The 22,414-nt window shown below is 41.7% G+C and overlaps 1 protein-coding gene across 5 annotated transcripts in view; it reads right to left on the reverse strand.

Moving 5' to 3' along the window:
* Positions 1-22,414, reverse strand: part of CDK6 (cyclin dependent kinase 6) — a 141,617-nt gene that overhangs the window by 21,745 nt on the left and 97,458 nt on the right. For all 5 annotated transcript variants that reach the window (XM_068934836.1, XM_068934840.1, XM_068934839.1 and 2 more), the window contains one exon: positions 20,683-20,792. In XM_068934836.1, the coding sequence (XP_068790937.1) occupies positions 20,683-20,792 (110 nt within the window). The remainder of the gene's footprint in view (positions 1-20,682; positions 20,793-22,414) is intronic.

Raw genomic sequence — 22,414 nt, forward strand, 5'->3', positions numbered from 1 at the left:
GCAAACTGCTTTGGAGAGGGCCACTGAGAGAACAATTTCGCCAAGTTAGATCTGAAACGATATGACATCAAATTTGAACCAGGGAGATGGGGGAGCTTAGTACTTGTCCATAAAGTACTGCTTATTTTGACTCTTAAATAAATGATAAATAATGGTATGCACTGATTCCCAGAAATACGCTATATTTATTAATTGAAGTCTCTTTGGCAAGACTGTTTCAACTTACACTTAGAGGTTTCTGTACCTTTTAAACTTTAAGATACCCAGCAATACTGACTTCTAAAAAAGCCCAGCAAAGCTTAACTCCGCTCAAACTTGAGCATCTACTTCTGCTTTCAGTTTTGAGTCTGATTTTCAAAATGTTCGGTATCTTTAATCCTACTGTTTTCTGTAGTGGCAGACACATTCCATATCTTCCAAAGTCAGATAATATGACAACCTTAGATAATTTTTGAATGACCACTTAAAATTATTAACACACAATATTCTCCATTACTTTGAGAATTTCGTTTTGGCTTCCAGCATTAGAATATCAGGGCCCTTTAAACTAACGAATTGTACACAATCAAATAATCCTATCCATGCAGAGGGGAAGCAGATCTAATGTTTTAAAATGTATGCTGATCCTTGTGTTAATGCGAAAGCTTGGCATAGTCAGCCTTGCTCTCAAATCACCTTAGGCAGTGTCATGCCAAAACAAGTATGATTCTTGGGATTTTTAAGAGAGGTTTTTCCCATCGCTGCTGTTCTCTTAGACTTACTAAGAGGTGAAGCAAGAATTTAAATTATTTTGATATATAATTGCACAACACAAGGTGACCTTCCAGCATACTTTAATATCTCATCATAATAAAGCATTATTAATTCAGCTTTCAGACTTCTATCCATCCCACCATCATGACTACAACAGAATGCCAACTCTAGAATAGGCACTAATGCAATGAAATTTGCCTCATCAATTTTGGCTGCTGGGTCAATTGGAATATTGGATGGGTGACTGGGGAGGTAGATCCACTTCAGCAGCAGCTGTATGAAGATCTCGTCTCATGTTTTGGCACTAGTTATTTTTTAGCAATGACTTGCCAGCACTGGAAGTCCAGTACACCTTATATGGGAACTTTTAACTTAAGCAATTTTTTTTAAATTCTATTCTTAAGGGTGGACATCAGCTCTGCCAGTACCACTGAATTTGGAGTATACTCAACAGCCATGAAAAAGTAAAACCTCACCTTTGTTCTCTGTATCTTTCACTTGACTCACTCACCCACTCACTCCCTGAAGTTTATTTACGCAAACTGAATCCAGAAGTCCTTACTCGAGGATATAGCCTCTCCTCTGTGAGGATAATCTCTGTAAGACTGGTTAAACTCTGAGAGTTTCATTTTGTAGCATTCTTTTTTTTTTTTTCCTAGGGAAAGGCATGGAGCTGGATTTGCCTTGTGTGGCAGCAGATGCAAGTCTGTCCCCTGACTTCAAAGAACTCCTAAAATCTTTGTGTAAGTGTGTCTCAGGAAAGAGGGAGCATCTGGTGCTAGGGGCTATCCCTAACCTTCTCAATGGTTCCTTGATCTTCTCAACCTTCCCTGACTTTGCCTACTACAAAATCCATGCTTCGAGGGCTCCCATACCATTGCTGTCTCAAAATGCATACGTCAGGGAAGAAGGTGGGATGAAAAGAATTACAGTGCAGATAAGAGCAATTTAATTTCTGTTTGCTCAAGAAGTCTCAAATGTTGTCACGCTCCCACACATCCCTACTTCTGTTGGTTTTGGTTTTTTTGATCTTTTAGAGAGCGAAGAAGTGTTAGAAGTGATCTGCAGGTGTCCACCTTGTTTGATCATTCCTTCTCCAGGCCTTGGAGCTGGACTTTTACCCACTCCCTCTTGAACAATGTCCGCTGAACGGAGGGAAAAGCCATTTATTTCCCATGCAGGACCAGAATGCCCTTAGCCTACAGATAAAAAATGAATTGGAGGTACAACATCATTATTCTGTCCTGCTAAAATAAATTCTTTCTAAGTCAAAGAGCATGTATTTTTGAAAATGTGGAGCTCTACTGGAACTAGTACTGCTTCCTGAGGCACAGAATGTGAAGCTACACAGTTAAATGGACATTAGCTATGAATCTGTATTGTGACTATTTTCACAAGATAAATCTAGCTACCTTTTTATATGGAGATACAACACAAAGATAAATATAATACTGAAATAAAAATACAGGTCACGACATAAAGGTGCAACGTAAAACCACACAAATCCTGAACAAGTTAGCATCTGCTTACAATTTAGAAGGACTTACACCACTAATCTTCTGGCTGAAAGGCTCTCAGGCTTATACGCAGCTGAACAAATTAGATTTCTCTTTTATCTTGTCCAAAGGAGTATACTCAGCTCACGTTGTTGTCTCATGCTCTCTCTTTCACCTACATTGCATATTCTGTCTATCTGAACTGGATATCGGTGTCTGAAAGGTTAAGTACTCTATTTTATAGCTGTTTTGTTTCATGTCTGTGCTACTCAGTAAAAACTGAGATATAAACATTTCCTAAGCAAGTCTCTATGAAAAAAATTCATCCCTGGTGCAACTCCATTACATGCCAAAGCAATTCTAAAAGTAGTGTATACAATCACAATGCAGTGACCCCTAAGAGATAAATGAGGTTTAACTGTAAACTGGGCAGATTACTTCTAGACTTTACTTTCAGCTTGTGGTCCACAAAGCACAGAGGGTCTGGAAGATATCGTAACAAACGTCTGAATTTTCACAAAGGCTGGAATTAAAGACACTGAGAAAGGCTGCTGTAGTCTATACTGCAGTTTAGACACAAGGAAAAAATAACAACACCACCACATGGAGTGAGGCACAGGAAAAGTTTTCTGCAGGCTCCTTGATGGTGACAGACATTTTGGACCAATTAGTGCCGTTCTGAGTGGAAATTACCTTTCAATTTTTGACACTGAGTAATTAAACTATAGATAAAATAGATGGATGGAAGAAATCTTAGGTAAAGGAAAATAGTAATGAAGACGGAAAAATGAAAACAGTAATGATGATGGGAAAAAAAGGAGTGAAGAAATTCTCTTTCTAATCCAAACATATTACAAAGCCATGGAGACAATTCCAGAGTTGCCAGTACAATTGCCTGCAAGGCTAGACAAGGAGTCAGATACGTAAGAAATAACTTCCAAAACAGTTACGTGGAGTCTGTCCACTAGCCCATTTGCTCAGTGTGGTGACAACAGCAGCTGGGAATCCCATCACCTTCCTTGTTATCACAGGAAAACAATAAAGACAATCTCTTGATTGCTGACTTGAATATATACAATACTCTGGGTGAAAAGTCGGTATATCGGCAATCCAAATGGATGCAGCGAAGTCATGTAAGAACTGCATAAAATCAGAAGAGTGTCACGGTTGGGGAAGGTACAACTCACTCTCTTGGGCACATAAGGCTGAAAAGGCAGCGAGTAGAAGCGCTGGCGAGAGCAGCAGCAACTTCAGAGCAGGTAGCTGCTCCTCTGAAGGCACAAGAGAGGCAAGATGGGGGAGGCGGTGAAAGAGAAAGTCCATGGCAACTTGACATAGTGGAGAAAAAAATGTAAACAGAAAGAATATAGAAGCAGTTTATGGAAGTGGAACAAAGAATTTTAGATGTTGGTAAGGTTGTAATCGTTAAGTTTTGCTGTTTGTATGTGTGTGTGTGAAAGAGCAACAAGGTGACAGTGAAGAAACTAAAAAACTAAAGCCAAGAAACATTTGCCAAGGAATTCTGCATCGTGCCACGGGAAACCTGCCAAGCTACATAGTCTGTGACTCAGAGATATATTTAAATTATGCTTTTTTTTTTTCTTTTCATATTACAAAATGCGAATAGCTGGCAAATAATTTTGTCAGATTCTCAGTTACTTGTTATGAAGAAAATATTTTCATTTTTAGAATTAAAAATAAATAAGACGTAAAACTAAAACTATGAGATGACTTGAAATAACACGATCTGGACTGTCCTGTGGAAACCTTTATTCAGAGGGATTATTTCTGAGCTGATTCCTCACTCGTGTTTCCACCGCTGCTTCTCCTTGACAGCTCCCCTGGACATGTCTGTACTGCAGGCATGAAAAGGGAAACTAAAGCAAAATGTAAGGAAAAAAGACGTATCCCTACTTAGAGATGAAGGTCCTTGCCATTTCTGGTTCGTAAGAGAATGCGGGACAGTACAAAACTTTATTCTACAAGCAGGCCCGGCTGACAACATTGCATGCTCTGGACAGTTACCCACTTCCAGTCACAAGCAACTTGCCTCCGTTGTTGTGCAACTCGGAGTTCTCATTTCAAACGTAACATTTTTTGTACTTCTCCCTCTCCTCTCCCTTTAATATCTCTGTGTGAGTGAGTGCCAGACACAGCACAGGGAAGAAGTTACTTCATGTAGAGCTTATTATACTTGATCACAAGTTGCTCAAGACTTTTAAGAAACATACCTTCTCTTCTCCTGCGTATAAGAAAGATGACAAGGATAAACACTAGGACTGAGGAAATATATGGTGCTTAAGCGCTCAGCTAAAACGTGAGAGGAAACTGCTCAGCTATCTTGAGTTTCTCATTTTAGTCTTTAACAGACCCAAACTTTTTACCCCAAACGTATCATTCTTCAAGTAGGATAGTACCACAGTTATGGGTAACATCTCTTAAGATTATCGGGGCTGCATCAGTATTAAACTAGTATCCAAATCAGAGCTAGTGTATCAAAAGAATTACACTAATTATTAATATATTCTCAGAAGAGCCTCATGAAATTGATGAGTTTCATCTGATAGGCAGTGGCAGAGAAAGGAAAACCGGTGGTTTCTGAAAAGCAGCTGCAAATTGCCAGTGCTATAGCGTGTTGAATTTACTCCCGTTATTTAAGATGAATTCCAAAAATGAAGATAACATGTACGCACAGACTATTCCTAGGAAACGTGACGGCGTCCCGCCTGAACGGAGAAAGGATGCTTTCTGAGCCGCGCGTACCCTGCAGATATGAGCCAGGAGCAGAAAGATGCAGCCGGCAGCTCAGTGACCCTGCTGGACACCATTCGCGTCTGGGGCTGACGCTGTTTACAAACGTGGCTGGGAGCTGCAAGCCAATGGTGTCCAAAGGGAGGTAAAAGGCAAGATGGAAAATAACATTAATAGTAAGACAGGGCACTTTAAAAGGGGTATAAATTTGGACATCTCCTTTTGGGTTAAGTTTGCTCATCGGATGAGAGTTCCCTGGAGTGGGTGTTCGTCGGGGAAAGTTTGCACTGCTCTGTCACCAGTGCTTTTATCACATGGAGATGCTGAACTTCCTGAGGGTTTTTAAAACACAGGTTGGCAACCTGTGAAGAGCCAGAACTGTGAAGGGACTAATCACAAGAAATTTGCAAAGGCACATGCACGTTCCCTTTGAATATCTAACTGAAAAGGAAACATTAGTAAAAGGGAAACCAACCAGAGGCACCATGTGCACCTTTATGAGCAAAGCAGGGCCAGCCCCTGCGTGGATTCAGTTCATTCAAAATACAGCAAGGAGCAAGAGAAAGAGCTTAAATGAAGAAGAGAGGAAAAAAAAAGCGTTCGCAAAGCTCCTTTAGAAACTGGGCAAAGGAAGACCTTATTGTGGGTGCTTATCATCTGCGTGATGCTTTTTATATAAGCATTGTGTTTCAAGGTCCCAGGTGGCCTTGGAGCAGAATGAAGGGCCTCATCCCCCACCGCTGCATTCAAAGGGAGCACTACCGCAGGCATCAGTGACCCCAGGATCAGCTAAGGAAGCTCCGGTTTCACAGCCTCTCATAAGAAAAAAAAGGCCTTTCAACAGAAGGATATAGCCTACCTGATAAAAACAAAAAGTGAGGTGAGTGCAGATTTTATCTTCAACCATAATATGCTCTAACATGGGCAGATCTCGTCTGCTCCTGGGCAGAACCATTTCAGTATTCATCGTTTAACTTTTTTTTTTTTTAATGGAAGAGCCTTGCTAGGTTGAACGTCCTTCACTTATTCCCTAAGCATGTACGTCACAGTTCTCTTATCTGTGGACATTTGCTTCTGCAGAAGATTTGTAGGTTTATTTCACCAGGGCTTTTAGAATAGTTATCTCAGCTCTGTGAGCTTGATACAACAGTGGCATTTTGAAAACTGTCCCAACATCTGAAGCAAGTTCTGGAAATACATACACAACTGACCTTGGAAAAAGGGAAAGGCTAAAAAAATGTATGGTTTCTGCTTAGAGGAGACACAGAAGCATTCCTCTCATTTGTACTGACAGTTCTCACCAGCAATACGATTTAACTATTTGTGTGTTAAATACCCCATCACTGCACAGAGTTAAACTACATCTGTCTCATCAAGTCAGCAGTTTCAAGTTTAATTATATAGCTAAACTGCAGGCTTCTGCATTTTTTCAGCATCCAGACAGAACTACTGGTATGACAAATACAATATGGTTGTGCTCTTCCCATGATCACTTACTTAGTTGTCTGTATTCCCTTCTTTCTCATGAGCCTCTTTCATATCCCCTTTTTAAACTGGCGCTCTCAAAAACTGCCACGCTTCTTTGTTGTTCTTGTGCAACTGCGTTTTAGGGTTTAAAGGGAGTAACGGAATTTAAGATTAGATGAAGGCTGTCCTGCATGGCTGGGTAGGAGCTGAGAGAGCTCCTTCCTCTGCAGTTCACCCACTGAAGCAACAGGCAGAGCCGGTTTGCAGAGCGCTACGCACAGGCAGCGCAGACCCTGAAAGGATCAAAATCCTTCTTCCAGAGCATGCCAGAGCTGTTTCCCAGCACTCTTTGCATTTTCACATCTTTTCAGCTCATAAGTTACTTCTCAGTTACAAATCTAGCAGATAGCATCCCACAATTTTAATTAGAGCTGGTCATGTCACCATGAAGGTGCTCTTTCATGCTACATTTTAAGCGTTTTTGCAGTGAAGGACCTACCATCAGGGTAAGCAACAGGATTCTTCTAAATCAACAGGAGAAGCAAATTAATGCAAAACTAATTCACATACTACACATACTGGTTCATTCAGTCCGCTCAAAGATACTAAGTAAATAACTTCAAAGTATATTTTCCAGAGTTTTCTAGGCTAAGCAAGGAGCTTCACAGACTAAAGCATGCCCTACAGATAAAAGAGCTTACAGTCTTAAATGTGTAATATAAAATCTTGAGCAGGGAGAACCGGTATAAATGACATGTTAGATCCATCATTATGGATTACACATAAAACGGCACATCTCTTTGACTAAACTACTAGTCTGATATTTTTTTAAATTTTAGAGCTGGGAAGCGTAAAGACCAGGGGAAAAAAACAAAACACAAAAGACAAAACCTTTTCCGTCATCTGTAGTGGTGAGGTGACAGAGGTGACAGCGAGGTAAGAGGCTGGGCATTGGCACTCTTGGAGGCTGTAGGAATGGGAGATCCAAAAGATGTCAGACTTCCACATCCGAAAGGAACCATCACATTGAAAATGTTTTACAAAATCTAGATGATCAAATTTTCGGTACAGAATAAAATCCAAGAAAAATGGTTTTCTTCTTTGGGAAAGCACTACAGACTAAGAGAGGATCCTTGGGTTGTCTCTACAATAGGGCTTGAGCTACTCCTAGGTGGCACCGAATGCATGCTTTGGGCTATGATCACTTCTGTTACCCCTATTAGGTGTTAACGGCACCTGTTGCACTAAGCCTCCCCAAAGGTTTTCAGACAAACCTGAAACATCAGAAGAACCCTCCCCCTGCAAACTAATACCTCGCATCACCTTCAGCTGTAATAAAATACTGTTGGTCAGAAAAGAATCTCTGAAAGGGGATTACAACCCTTCCGACAAGAAAGGCCAGGAAAACATTTTCAGTACTAAACAACAAACTGTTATGTGAGCAGAGGTGAAATTTCAACTTCAGACTTTTCTCCAGCTGTGGAGATGGAGCCTCAAAAGACATGAAAGTGGATCAGAAGGATGGCGTGAAAAAAAAAATTTAATTTGTAGCAGCTGTGCTGGCTTACAGTGAATTAATAAACACCTGTAGAAAAAGTTGAGATAAGCGTTAAAGGTGAAAAGTATTTATAGCAACCATACAAGGAAAACTGATATAGTTTTCAAAGGCCAGTTAACCTAAATATAATTTTGCCCTAAGTAACGCTTTCTCCCAGGCAATGCACTTTTACTCAGGCTGCACAAGCTGCAAGTTGTACATGCACTGGCCCACGTAAGTATACGGTATTGCCTAGTCCCTTTTCGGGAGCTCTGCCGTTATTTATCCTGTTCATCTGTTACTGATTCCGCATTAAATCATTCTCTCCCATTTTCCCAACCAAAAGAAAGAGTAAGTTAACTTCCTATAGGAAAGAAAAAACAAAAACAAAAACAAAACCAGACCTTCTAGGTGACAACACCGCCCAGACGCCATGCTCCCCTCTGCCGGTGTAGCATTTACGTGAATACATCACACCGCAGAGTTTTACTTGTGTTTCAAAGCTTCAGAGATGAATTGTGGGACAATTTTTACCCTACTCTTGCTGCCAGTACTCCACCATTACTGAAAAAATAGCCCACTTCCGTGTTGTCAGTGGCACAACCCCATTGTTTTTTGACATTCTTTTAATGGGAATAGTATAAAACTCTTTATCTCTGCAGAATGAATAGCGCTGAACACCTGTCACTGCTTGCGGCACCCTGGCCCTTGAGCTTTTCAATCCACGCGCCACACGCTGCTCACCACCTCTGCATCCCCTGCTAGGAGTTCCCCAAGTCCCAGACGGACTCGGCCGTCTTTTCTGAAAAGCAATTTACAAAAACGCACACAGGGAGCTGCCAAGAGCTCTGGAAAAAGGCCACAGCAGACATTAAGCACAGACATGTATTTGACCTGTGGGCATATCAAAAGAAGCACAGAGTTGCTCAGAATCCAGAATCCTCTTCGGAAGTAAGCGAATAACTGAGCAAAATCTTCCTGCCACAGTAAACCATTTTATGCCTTGCTTTTTACACAACCATGGCTGGAGTGTTAACCAAACCCCCTTGAAGTCTTTATTCGGGGCCCTCTTTAAATGCTGCTCTCACTTCCCAGGAAAGTGCCCTCACCATTAGCCTTCTTAAAAGATCTAGGAGACGACCCTCTCCTTTGGCAATTATTTACCAGTAAAGGAAAACGGATGCCCAGGCAGGAAAGAAGCAAGCTAGCCTGTTTCTGTATCTCAGTGGGTAGGACACTCAGCTAGGAGAGAGTTCTGGCTTTATATATATACTCTTTCATTACTAAAAGGGTCTGATGTCTTCGAGTTGTAACTCAGTGTTTTCATTCTTATAGCAGCAGAGCATGATTCATTACTGCTAGGCTTGATTTAAAAGCTATAAAAAGTAACATTACTGAAAAATCCCTGCTACGTATATTTGTTTAGATGCTGAAAGCTTGAACTCCAATTATTTGGATATAAAGAGCACTTTAAAAATTATTCAGTTGTATAGAACAGCATGTATGCTGTACTGATATAATAATAAAAATGTTTCATGGACATAATCTAATAAAAATCATCTGTTAATTGACAATAATTGGTCAAATTCTGGATGATACTGCAGACTGAGTCATTCATCTGATTTAGTTACTGATTCAGACTCAGCCAAAATCAATACTAACTGAATCTTCATGCCAATTTATTCTAGCTTGGTTGAATAAATCAGTGTAAATAAAGCAGTCCCTTGGATGAAATTCCTATCTGATGAATGTCTATATTCCAAAAGCACTTATTATTGACAAGCCTGGATACCTTAGGAGAGAAGCCATGAATATGGAGAATATTTAAGCAAAAGAAGAAATACTGCATCAGAGACTGTGTTAGCATTGCTTCCGGACAATATGTGTTCAGTACATCTATAAAAGGAAAGCAGCGTGTATTATGCATGAATTTCTGGAAGAAGTCATATGGTTTGCTCATGCAGAGACAGACGACTGTTTCCTCAAAGACCGCAAAGTGAAGCATGCAGACAGCCTAAGCGGGCAGCCAGGCACGTCACATGCTGACATTGGAGCGCTTGACTTGTCGTGCCCTGGCTCTGTCCTCCAGCAGAGCCAGGGGACCACGGTGGCCGTGTCTCCCATGCCCTCGCTTGTGCGTGGCCAGCGCAGCTGCAGCTGGAGACATGAGGCTGTGCCACAGGCGTTGCACAAAACAAATACGAGAGGCACAGCAACAGCACGTGTATTTGTATCGCAGGGCGAACTGTGGCTTTAGAGGAAGAGGAAGGGACAGAAACTGGCATAAGCCATCTCCTGCCAGGCCCCTTCTCCAGCTCTTTGTGCACAGGGGCCGGGAGGATCCATGGTGGAGGCAGCGCAGCTACCTGCATGCTGCTCCCCAGCAGCCCGCGCACGTGCACGGGAGAGGCCACGTCCACATCCCTTCTCCCATCCCCTGCCTCCCCAAATTATAACTCCACGCGGCTCTTTGACACCTGCAGACTAGTCGCAGGCCGGCTGCCACGCGCTCCGCAGCGGTCTGAATCCGGCGGCGCAGGTAAGCGTTTCCGCAAAGGGCGTGCGGAGCCGCCTCCGGGCCCTGCAGTTCCCGCGGGGAAATGTGCTTCCACAAATCTAAATATCAAATTTCTTATTGCTTTTTCTTGGACATTTTGAGCTCTGGTCTGGCAGGCAACTATTTACTTGGTACAAGGTAGCATAAAGCTTCAGAAAGTTGTTAGGTTTGCTCAGCTGTCCTTAGATGTTTTCGAACTCCTGCTGTCGCCTGTTCCTTTAGGTGCACTTTCCACCGCTCTTGGGCAAATTCACGATTTTTTTTAGATGTAAAGAACATCTAACAGCTTTGGTGGGCACCTACATATGCAGAAGCGCTAGTGCAAAGCTCTCGAAAAAGAAAATCACAAATGTGAGACAGCCTTGTCCTATGTACTTCTGAACTATTACACCCTGTACTTATGACTGATCAACGGCAGCCAATTATTAGACTTCTTTTCTGAACAACTGAATGCAGAAAACGCGGTGAAACGGCCTAGATCAAATTCTCCGCCTAGACACCTGGTTTGAAAAAACACACACTTAGAGGCTCAGTGACTTGAGCCGTGGTTATAATCTCGCCTTTCTCCCCTCTCTCTGGAGCGTACCAGTGTCCAGGAAAAGATCCCGCACACCAACTTGGAGCTTAAATACCTTTTCGTAGGCATTTCCTTGTGGAAGGGAAAAGTAAATTGAAACAATGTTTAGTCCTGTTAGGAGTCAAACAAAAGTGCGCAGAGCTTCCCTCAGCCAAACTCCGGGCAAAAAGCAAAGCCGCCCTCGGCCAAGCTCCCGAAGAGGGAAGCTGTGTGAAATGGCCAGCAGACTCTTTCAAAAGCAGAGGCTTTGGGCAGCGTACAGCTCGCCCGCTCCTTAGCTCAGAGCTGCGGCCGGATACAACTCTGCTGCGTTTCCCCCATTCTCTGGCTGGTAGCGTGACCCCCTCCCAAGCCATGTGCAGCCGGGGTGTAATTCAAGCAGCCCTCAGGTTGCCCTGGCTTACGCCGGCAGTGCGTTTGCCCTCGCGTAGCTCCAGCAGACAGAGGCCGACAGAGGCGGCGCAGCTCCACGCTGAGCCGCCGAGAGCCGTGCCGAGCGCAGCTCAGCATCTGGGGAGCAGGTATTTCTGCTGCCGGTCGCACTCCCAAATTACAAGTGTCACGAGGTTAATACTAAGCACTTACAAACATCTACATCACGACTGGTATTTTGCAGTCTTTCTTCCAGCCACAAGGAAAGGTCAGGAGTAGTATCTTTTCCTCTGACCTCTGGCCAGGCGAGATCTACGTTGTCACAGCCTGGAACATCAGCCCTCTAATAAAATGAGATGACATGTTCTGGAGGATCTCAAACTAGTGCTGCACCATCCGCATGTGAAGGAGCTCACCAGGAACCCTCCCAGGACCGAGGTCCCTGGTGAGCTCCTGCTGGGCTTCACCAGCGTGCGAATGCCAGCTGCCCGGCCCGGGGCCACCCCATCGCGAGCCCCCAGCCTCACCGGGGCCAGTACTACACCGGAACTGGACACTCAGACTAAGCTCTGTCAGCTAACGCCGTTTCTAATGCTCTCCTCACCCCTGCCTCACGGTTCCCTTCTGCCTTTTGGTCACGGGTAATGACAGTTTTTGGTTTCTATGGTTTATCAACGGTTTCCCTTACCAACAGATCTATTCCTCTCACTGAAAGTCTGGCATGGCTGGAAACTAGGAGGAAAACCACAACTGAATGGCCTGGCACTCGCTTACCACTCATCTCCAACCACAGACTGATACAGTTACTGGATTCGACCAACGGCTATCAGTCAGCCCAGCTGTAGACGCTTAAAATGATATCAGCCAGAAAAGGCTCGAAGGAAAATGTGAGCTAAAAAACAATGAGGTACCTTATTTTTAATGAGGTGATGCTGTCCTGAAATCTCTTACCTTTTTCGTACACAGTAATTATTGGTATTGTTCTGACCGTTTGCCCTTCTCTCTATTAATGTGCGTTTGTCCTCTGCCAACAGGAGTTCTGCCACCGACTTAGGATTACACAGAAAACAATCCTGCTTATCAGAAAACTAAAATGACACGAACAAGTGCAGTCTGCCTGCCTTTGTTAGTAAAGTTTTGAGCAATATGTCACTGTTGTTCTGTCAGATCACCAAGGTCACTATGCTAAATTGTGGCTTGGGTCCATTCAGCTTAAGAAACGCTTAAAAAAAAAGTCTGTAATAGGCTGGCCACCTATCTGGGGAGGAAGGAAAAATCCTATTTTATTAGGTCTGGTTTGGAAAAACCATCAGCCTCCCACACACCCATATGCACATGAATGGCAGAAGAATAAAGGAGGAAAAGTGCAAAGCACAGAATTTTGAACACTGACAAGATCTTTCCAAGGAACGAACCTTCTCCCAGCGCAGTTGGTCTGGACTGTGGTGAACTTTTATGGCACTTGCAACTTAAATCATTCTTGTAACAAAACAAGATAATTTCCAAAAATGGCAAAAACAAACTCAGGCCAAAACTGTACAGTACCTTTGTTCAAAGGTTGCAAATCAAGCTGTGCAGCTTTTACAGTTATAAGCGGCAACATCTACCTTTGCTTGTTAAAACAACAACAAAGAAGAAAAAAGGAAGAAGGCACTGTTGTTTTAATTTTCCTGCTACCAAAATCTAACTGAGAGCAGGCAGACAAGTGAATGATTATGTTTTTGAGCTCTTGGTCCACTAGATACGTTGGTTTAAGGTTCACTGGAAAACACCAGATAATATGATTGCAAAGTCTGTGTTTAAAATTGCTGTGTGATAAAGGGAACAGTTCTTTCTTAAACCACATTTACGAAGTTTGCCCAGCTTACAGGGAAAACCCCGCTTACAAGCAGCATTCGTAGATGTACTCCTTAGGTGCCTTTTGCCTAGATGTCTGCATTGTTTTGGCTTTATTACTCCTTCCCTCCCAATACCCAGTTATACTTCTTTCCCGCTCCCCCTCTTTTTTTCTTTCATAGATTCCCTTCCTGCTCCATCGATTTCTTTACTCTTTTCAGTATTTAGAAGATTGAAAGACATCTTACTGGTCTCTTCTCTCTCTTCTTTGGAAAGGCATTTCAGAAACATGATGAAAATAGGAGAAGGGAGCGCAAAAACATGTGACTTAGAGCTGAAAAAAGATAGAAACTTGACCATATGAAGAGATACAGGATCTAGTAGGCAAAGTGAAATATTCCAACTGCTGCACATCTACAGTGCCCACCTAAAACAGTGAGGAGCAAATGCTCAGGTATGCTAGAGCACAGGAATACAACCGACAAAGAATTAAAAGCATGTGATATGAAACAAAACAATGTCACAGAAATATGCCTTACAAATCTGTACACGTTAGTACTGATACGTCTCTGGTAGATCTTTCCAGACTCTGTTCATGGTACTACTGTTGTATGCACAAAGGGGTAAAATTATATTGAAGTTTTCATCCCTACTAATCAGAGGTTTCTTTCTCTTGTGTTCAATATGACCAGGATTTCATCTGTAATGTCTGTCCACACAGGAAGAAGTTAAAAACACAGTTTGGTGAACAAGATCACAATAGTGTGCCAAACAACTGTTACTAAAGATCACCGTAAAAAAGCCAGAGAATATAATCCTACGCTACAGAAATTGTGGTAACTTTTCCATATATTCCTACCCTACATAAATCGTAAGTTTTCCCATGGGTTTCAATTTGAGACAGAGTTTCATTAACAGTACTGCAGAGGAATATGTGGTCTCTCCTTCCTCCTGGTCCTGCCCAAGCCACAGACTCTTCAGTCACACCTTTGCCTGCACTGATACACTTGGCCTATGACAAGAACATGGACTGGTCTGAGAAAAAGAAGCTCCATATTAAGCTGCACAGTATTTTGTTGCTAATGTTCCAGTATACGATACTTCACCGTTGATCACAGGTTTCAAACAAATGTTTCTGCACCTCTAATGCTTTGAATAATCCAGTGAGATTAATGAAAAACATTTTTAAAGTGATGACATACTGTTGCATAGTTTGAATTGAAGGTCTCTTAATACGTATAAATCCTCCAGGCAGGTATGCATTTAGAAAGTTACAAATTCATTGTATATTCCTCAAGGGTGTTCAGCAGCAAGACAGTCAATAACAAGGAGTGGCTCACCTAACATACATCTAGAGTAGAGGACGTAGTGCTGTGAATTTCCAAGCAGTTCTCTGCAACAGCAGAACTCCTATGAACCTCTTCCCCCAAAGTTCACTGTCCTCTCTACTTCTTCACTCTCCAGACGAAGAACATGCTTAGGCAGTTTAGAGTCTGTGGTTCTGCTGTTGAACATATGTTGCCAAATGTATACCTAATTTTTTCAAAGTGCAACCTTAAAGGACTACATCTGTGAGAGATTAGCACCCATAAGAACAGCTAATTCAAACCAAATGAGTGCACAACCAAAATGATGCTAGTTTGAAGACCAGACTCAAGGACTAACTGGACTGCAGATCTCTCCTGAGATAAAAGCCACCTGTCCCATTCAAAGCAGCGGAGAACCTGTAGGATCTGTTAGGAGTTATCACTTACTTGCCCACCGGTAACAAACTGGAGAATAGACCTGCTGCTCTGGGTAAGGACATGCATACAGTAGCTCGCATATGGACTATCTAATTTCCTTTGAAACTACCTCTTTCCTCCTGTGATACTTTGGCAGCCAGATAACAATAATCACACTAACAGTGGTCTAAATTCTTGCAAGTTTAGCTTCTGCTACCCGGAGTCTCATGCAGGCCAGAGCAGAAAGGCTGTGAACACCAGCATCAGCTCTGCAACTGGCAGCTCATAGTATCTCCCATATACATTGCAATCCTTATTTTGAATGAAAGTCTCACAGTCCTGGGGAAGTTAACCGTGAAGGTTTATTTCCTAGATAAGATAATGCACAGCTTGTACAGGGTCACTGCAAGAAGAGAAGGGAATGGGAGCCAAGACGAGGCTATGCTCTCTCCGCCTTGCCGGTCTGCAACACCATCTTTCAGAAGGAACACTCCAGCTAAGTGCTGCACTATATACATTAACAGAGTTTAGCTCTGCCACGCTTTGTGCCATTCTGCCACACCAAATTGTTTCTGGGTAGTTTACAGTCCCCTTTGAAGTCAGGGTTAATTTCAACAATGATTTCAGCGAAGCCAAGACTCTACCACATGATGCAGCTAAAAAAAGCCATTCTTTTCACTTAGCGATAGAAGTTCAAACTTTCCTATCTGGCTTCAGTTTTTGGCTCAAAAGCAGGTGCTCACATTATATTTGTTTATTTTTTCTAAAACCCCCCAGACCATCCTCTATTCCATGAGGCAGTAAATGACACAAGGGTTTTGATGCCCACCGTTCTTCTCTCGCTCAGAAAGGGGTGTGCAATCTGATGGTGAAGTGGGTGACCTGTCTCCTTCCACAGACTGTTATTCTAGCACTTACTTCTGGAGCAGAAATAGAAAGAGTACATGCAATGGATCTGGCTGCTGCATTGCAGATTGAAATGATAACCTATCACTTGTCTGGGAAGTTGAATACTTACCAGATTTGACTGTGAAGGATTTGTTACAATTATTCTATACTGGAAAACACTGTATCTAAGAAAGAATATGAATGTTTTGCTAGTTTTTTTTTTTTTTTAACTTAACTGTTAAATGTCTTGTTCGTGACTAAAGGGAGCCTGTAGGTCCCAATCCAGTTCTCATATCACAGCCTCGTTACCATACTAAGGTTCTAAGCTTTGATTTTATCACAACTTTGTACATTATCAAGAGCAACAAAGTCCTGGGCTCATGGCTTGTCTGCACACAATGGTATAACTCCTCTAACTGGACACATTCATACCATTATAAAGATGACTTCTACTGTTATAGCTTGTTTATCTATCTTGTTTTTGCTCACCACAGAACTTATCCTATGGCAGGTGTTTTAGTAGTCACGCTTCTCTTATCTGCTGCTACAGCTTTCGGACACAGTTGGCATTGCAATAACTGTCTCACGTATGTTAGGGGCCGGTGGAGGAAGCTGAAAAATGAGACAACCAACTAAAAGCATGATTTAAAATTTAAAAATGAATAAATAATAACCTCACGCTATTAGGGCCAGTTTTGTGGGACTGATGATCTTACCAACAGCAGACTGATTGAAACACCATGGAGCTGGTGCATGGACATTCTCAGTACAAGTTCACATGGAATTAATGGAAATTAATTTTCTGCATGGTTGGATGAAGCTAAGGGCATGGAGATAATAATTTTAATTTGCTGAAGATTGGAGGCATGAGGCCCTTTCCCACCGGCCAGAAGAATACTCAGCCTCGGAGTGCAGCCTTTTTATAAATAATGCTTATTTTTACCTAATCATATTACTTGACAGTACTTTCTACAGCTATATACACGAGATTAATGCAGGAGGCTCAATACCGGCTGTTGACTGAGACAAGACATGAAAGTTGCTAATCTTAGTGTGCCAGTGGGCATCTCCATGCCTTTGGGTCCCTGTCAGTCCTGCCAGCTGTATCTCTGATGGATTCTGTGATACTGTAGCAAGCACTAGTGCACCTTATAATTTTCCTTACTAGTTATTACGATCAATGAACCATAGCTTTCAGTCAGAAAAAATTGGAGTCACTGGAACAAATCCATTTACAGTTTAGTTAGCTAAGGACAGTCCACCCAAACTCAGCTAGAAGTGACTGCAACCTGTTTAACTAGATGGAAGATTTAAAAACTGAAACTATCATATACGGGAATTTTCACGTATTCCTTCATTTGATGCTGTTCTCATGAGCAGCGCACATGGACAGACAAGTATGCACAGAGCAAAATACTCTCTGCTTACATAACCCATGTACCTGGCTACTGAGCAATTTCTTGCTGATTTTAAGTATAGTAGGGATCCTGGGGAAACATGAGAGGGGTTTCAGGATACAGCCATCGTGCACCCACATACGCCCAACCTTCATGACCACAGACTGCAGGCTAAGGTGGAAGTATGTATACATACAATAATGTAGAAGCTCGCAGATCTGCACCATAATTAAAATGTGCATGTTTAATGTGCATTTGAAATGTACATGTTTAATCAAAATGTGCACAGCTATAATTAAAGCTATGACTTTACTCAAACCTCAGATTTCAGAAGAACTAGAGTCCTCAACTGCGAAGTATCATTTGGCTAGCTTTATCAGGCAGGATAAGAGAAACCTTCAAATTTACTCTAGGTGTAGCTAGAGAAAGGTTTATTATTTATTTTATTTTTTGTGTCTTTATGAATTCCTTCACACAGTATTGCTTATTTTGGATGTATTTTTTAAAAAAAATACTTTGTTTGCATTTGTCTTAAACTGGTTTGCCTTAAGGGTGATTTAAACCAAATGAGGTGCTCCCTGTTCAGGATAGAGCAATCTGTAACACAGGCGTACTGGACCATTCCTGCAGGGCTCACCTCCCTCCCCTAGTACTCCCACATAGAGTAGTCTAGAACAGAGGAATAGAATAGTCTAGAATACAGAAACGTATGGGCCAGCGTGAAGGCTGTGAGAATGAAATGTCACTCAGTGACTATCAATAATCAAAAGCTTTCTGGCATGTAGCAAAGTAGTAGGTAACTTGCCCGACCCTACACAATGCTGACTGCATTGGCACAAATCTGTATAACCACTGCCGATCCTCTGCACGGCATAAACAGCATTCTGATAAGTGTAGGGGTGTTGGGTAGCATTTTATTTCCAGTTCCAGTGAATGCGCCGTAATAAAAAAGGTCCAGAGGAATCTCATTGCATTTGTTAAAAACAACAGAGCTTTCAAATCATTCCGAGAGAAAGTAAAATGAAGTAAGGAAAGAAGGAAACAAGCACTCAGTAATACCGTAAAGAGAAAACACTGTCTTAATGTCGAACTAACATCCACTTCTAAGCTTTAGCTGCATTCTCATATTCTTATCCTATCAACACCAGTTGAAAAGCAGACGGGTGATTACCCAAGGGCACCACCATTTTCCAGCAGAAATAGCTGTTCCATTTATTCAATCTTTTGGAAATAATCCATGGAGTTTGCAAAATCTTACAGTTTATTGCTACCAAGGTCACAGTAACATGGGTTTTCTTTTGCAATTCATCAAGAAAATCAGAAAGACAACATATATCGCACAGAGAGTATTGCAAAATAACCCAATACAACCGTCCATGGAGATACCACTCAGTGCTGTTCACTGTAGCTTTACGGCAATGAGGCTTTATATTAGTCTTCCAAATCATGCGTGTATACCGAAGTATCTGAAAGTCATATTGTTTGCAATGAAACAACATAGTACATACAGACTTGGCAGATTCCTGACCTCTGCAGCTTTTGACTGTCTCCCAAACTTAGGACTGAGAATGTCAGACTGACCCTGCATTTGGCAACGATAATAGAAGTCCTGGTTTTATCAAACTCTGCTTCAAGTCAGATCTCATTTCCATTAAAAAAAATCTCAAATTTGGTAATATTAATGTAATATTTGCATTTAAGTAGAGAATTTAATTGTCCCTTATTTAATTTACTGTATTGGATCTGGGGATTTGGAGAGAAGTGAGGCTCATATGTCATAATAGGAAAAATAAAATTCAATTGGTGGTGCTTGTGTATGGCAATACTTCTCACCTGTAGGAATACTGACAATTAGATGAGACAAAATAGAGTTTTGAGCATATAATAAAGTTCTCTGTACGGTTGTTTGTCCTGCTTTACTCTTATTGCAAACGCTAAAATGAAATTGTTGACTGCAATTTAAATCAGAAAAAAAAAGGTTTAATGCCATTGTGAATCTGGCACTACATGGGATAAGACTAAATCTTTAAAAGTTGGCAATGGCAGGCTTAATTGATACTCCTAAAATCCATATGCTTCTTTTCTCTCGTTTTCTGACCTCATTTCTGAGTCAGACACAGAGAGGGTGGAGTGTAATAATCCTACCCAGGCCATTTGACCAGGCAAGAAGCCCAAGAAAAATGATTTTTCCATATACTAACATTAATAAGCAGTAGAATCCCAAAGTTCTTTTGCAAGACTCTAGTTACCATTTTGAACTTCACATTACATAAAGTCATCTCAGTCTGCTGATACTAAATACTTGTTTCTCAAGGCCCTTGCAGAATGGCAACTTCTTTTAAGTTATACCTGCTTTGATTTTTAGACTACTCATTGTATCATTTTTTTCCACATTTTTTTTATGCATATTCTTTAATTTTACAGTAGCTGTTGCAAAATGATATGTACAGTTTCTCTATGGGAATCACTATAAACTAGATAATCACAACATACACTTTTTGCAGTAATCTCAACCAAGACAGATGCACGTGAGTGGGCTGATATTGAGATAGATTTACCTTGTCAAGGTTCTTTGGGGGTTGCTCCTCTCCACACCCTACAGAGTAAAACCTCCCTATTAGCTTCCACTTCTAGGCAGAGAGACCAGAACATAAGCGTGCCTCTCCCAGTCATAACTCAGATGCACCCAGCTGTAATATTTTACACCAAAATAGTTCTGATTGATAGCTAAATTAATTGAATCAGCCAAAAAAAGAGAAGTCTTATATCTGTTTTCTTTGACTACATTTTACTACCTCTGTCACCCTACACTTTGTCAAAATAGCTTATTCTTCAAAAATTCCTCCCTCCATTTCTAGAAATTAACATTGCAGTGACTTTCCAGATCTCAAATATGCCAAAAGAGGACGACGAGCAAACATCTGGTGCTCTAATGCACAAAATCCAGAGCAAGAAGACTGCTAAACACTGTGCACTTCCTTCCGCCAAGTAAATTCTTTCCAGAATTCAGCTGTATTCAAAGTAATCAACAGCCCCTCTAGCCCGTATTTATCTACACCTGGATTCATGTGTAACAGGAATATAACAATATATAGGCTTTACTAGGAGCTGAGGGAGACTCCCATCAAAAAAAAAAAAAAAAAAGAAAGACTCCAAGACGGCAACAAGCAGGAATTTACAATGGGCATTTACATTTTGTGCTGTAAATAAAACATCCTATCAGTCCTCTGCAATATAAAAATGATCCAATGTATTGTATCAGGCATTGCTGCACATTTTTTTCAAATTTCAAGGCAAAAAGAAAGAAAATAAAGCAACGTTACTTACTTACGACGGAACATTTCTGCAAAAATGCAGCCAACGCTCCAAAGATCCACTGGCGTTGCATAGCTGGACTGAAGCAAAACTTCAGGAGCTCTATACCACAAAGTAACAACCTGTAAAACAAAAAGGAACATAAGAGAGAACATGCTTATCTACTGAATTACAGCCTGCTCAGAGTTATTGCATACAGCCCCAGATCACCTTAATCCAAATTGTAAAATCTCACAAATTGGGGCAAATTGGTTTGGTCAGTGCATTTAAAAGGGTTCTGTATGGAAAAGCTCAATAAGGATAACTGCAGTGATGATGAGTCAGGAAGTGAGGTCACTTCTTCTCAAGAACAGTGTAGATCGCCGTACACAATACCAGAATATTGTACAACCATGCACAATAAAGTACAACACCGGTGTGATATCACAATATCACAGTACAGTATCAGAACACCTCTTCGAAACGTGTGCAACTTGTGGACCGCAAGCATTTTCCAGTGGAGGTTCTGACTCTCTGTAGGGCAAATGTCAGTCTATTGAATAAGGCCTGCTTTTCCCAAACACCCTGAACGGACCCCTTCGATACAGTCACCAAACCACCAAACTGGAAACCAATACGGCAGGCAATACTGTGTTTTCACCTGTAGGATACATCAGACCCTGCAGGCATAGCTCATGGGGGTCCTAAGCCCTTCACAGTTGGGTTTTTTTTTTTTTTGCAAAAGTAATGGTGCTAACTGACGTGCACCGGCCAACCTGAGTGAACGTGTCCTACCTGTCTCAAATGCTCTCTCTTTATGTTGATCTGAAGAAATGTTAACTTATTTTTTGTCATCTGGTTATGAAGCAAGTCAAAACCTCCCCCTCTGCTTACAGAAGGCGTGCAGTGGCGTCCAGTGTAGTTCTGCGGCCAGCAAAGCTTTAGGTTAGTCTTCCAAGTCACACTCGCACATGCAGATACCTTAAACTTGTATCGTTTTCAACAAAACAGTACAGCACAGGATTCCCAGCAGATTCCTGACCTTTACGGTTTGCGACTGTCTCTGCCCACATGCCGGTGGTTTGACCAGCACTAACTTCATTCACCATTTATTTTCAAAAAATACCCTCTTTCCTAGGGAAATATGCCACATAAAGCAGCTGATTTTTGGCTGTCCCTGTCCTGCTGGCCATGTCACAACCTGCAGCAAAGACCCAGTGTGGATTTTACTGGCACTGGTCCATCGATGTACTTTGATGAGTCCTGCATGTTGGACCCACAACAGAGATGGGACAGTTTATATTTATCCTTTTGTTTCCCACAAGTAGACCAAATACAGATGCGGCCGACTCTATCTGCGGCATATTTACACAAGCACACAAGAAGCTTCCTTGGATTCCTGTGCGAGCTGTTATGTTGCTGGAATATAATCTCAGAGCCACAGGAGTATCCTGCTCCTGCGTGCAGTTATAATCCAGCCATAACAACAGAGGCTCGTCAGCTAAAAGGCAGCATTTTCTTGGTGTGCGCTATAATTTAAACCTCTGACAAGATTACTCAGCAGGCAGGGAAGGTCTCAAAATTTTTTGTCTTTTTTCTCAGACAAACACAAAGATAAGTATCGGGAAACACAGCATTCAAGAGGAGCATGAAACGAAGGAAAAGAATACAGGTGAGAATAAAAATAACTTAAAAAATCATATGAACTAGGAGAGTGAGTTCTGAATTTCAAGGCCAGTCCATAGAAATGTGTAAGAAGAGTGGC

This window comes from Struthio camelus, chromosome 2, assembly GCF_040807025.1.
Source record: "Struthio camelus isolate bStrCam1 chromosome 2, bStrCam1.hap1, whole genome shotgun sequence".
Taxonomy (NCBI): Eukaryota; Metazoa; Chordata; class Aves; order Struthioniformes; family Struthionidae; genus Struthio; species Struthio camelus.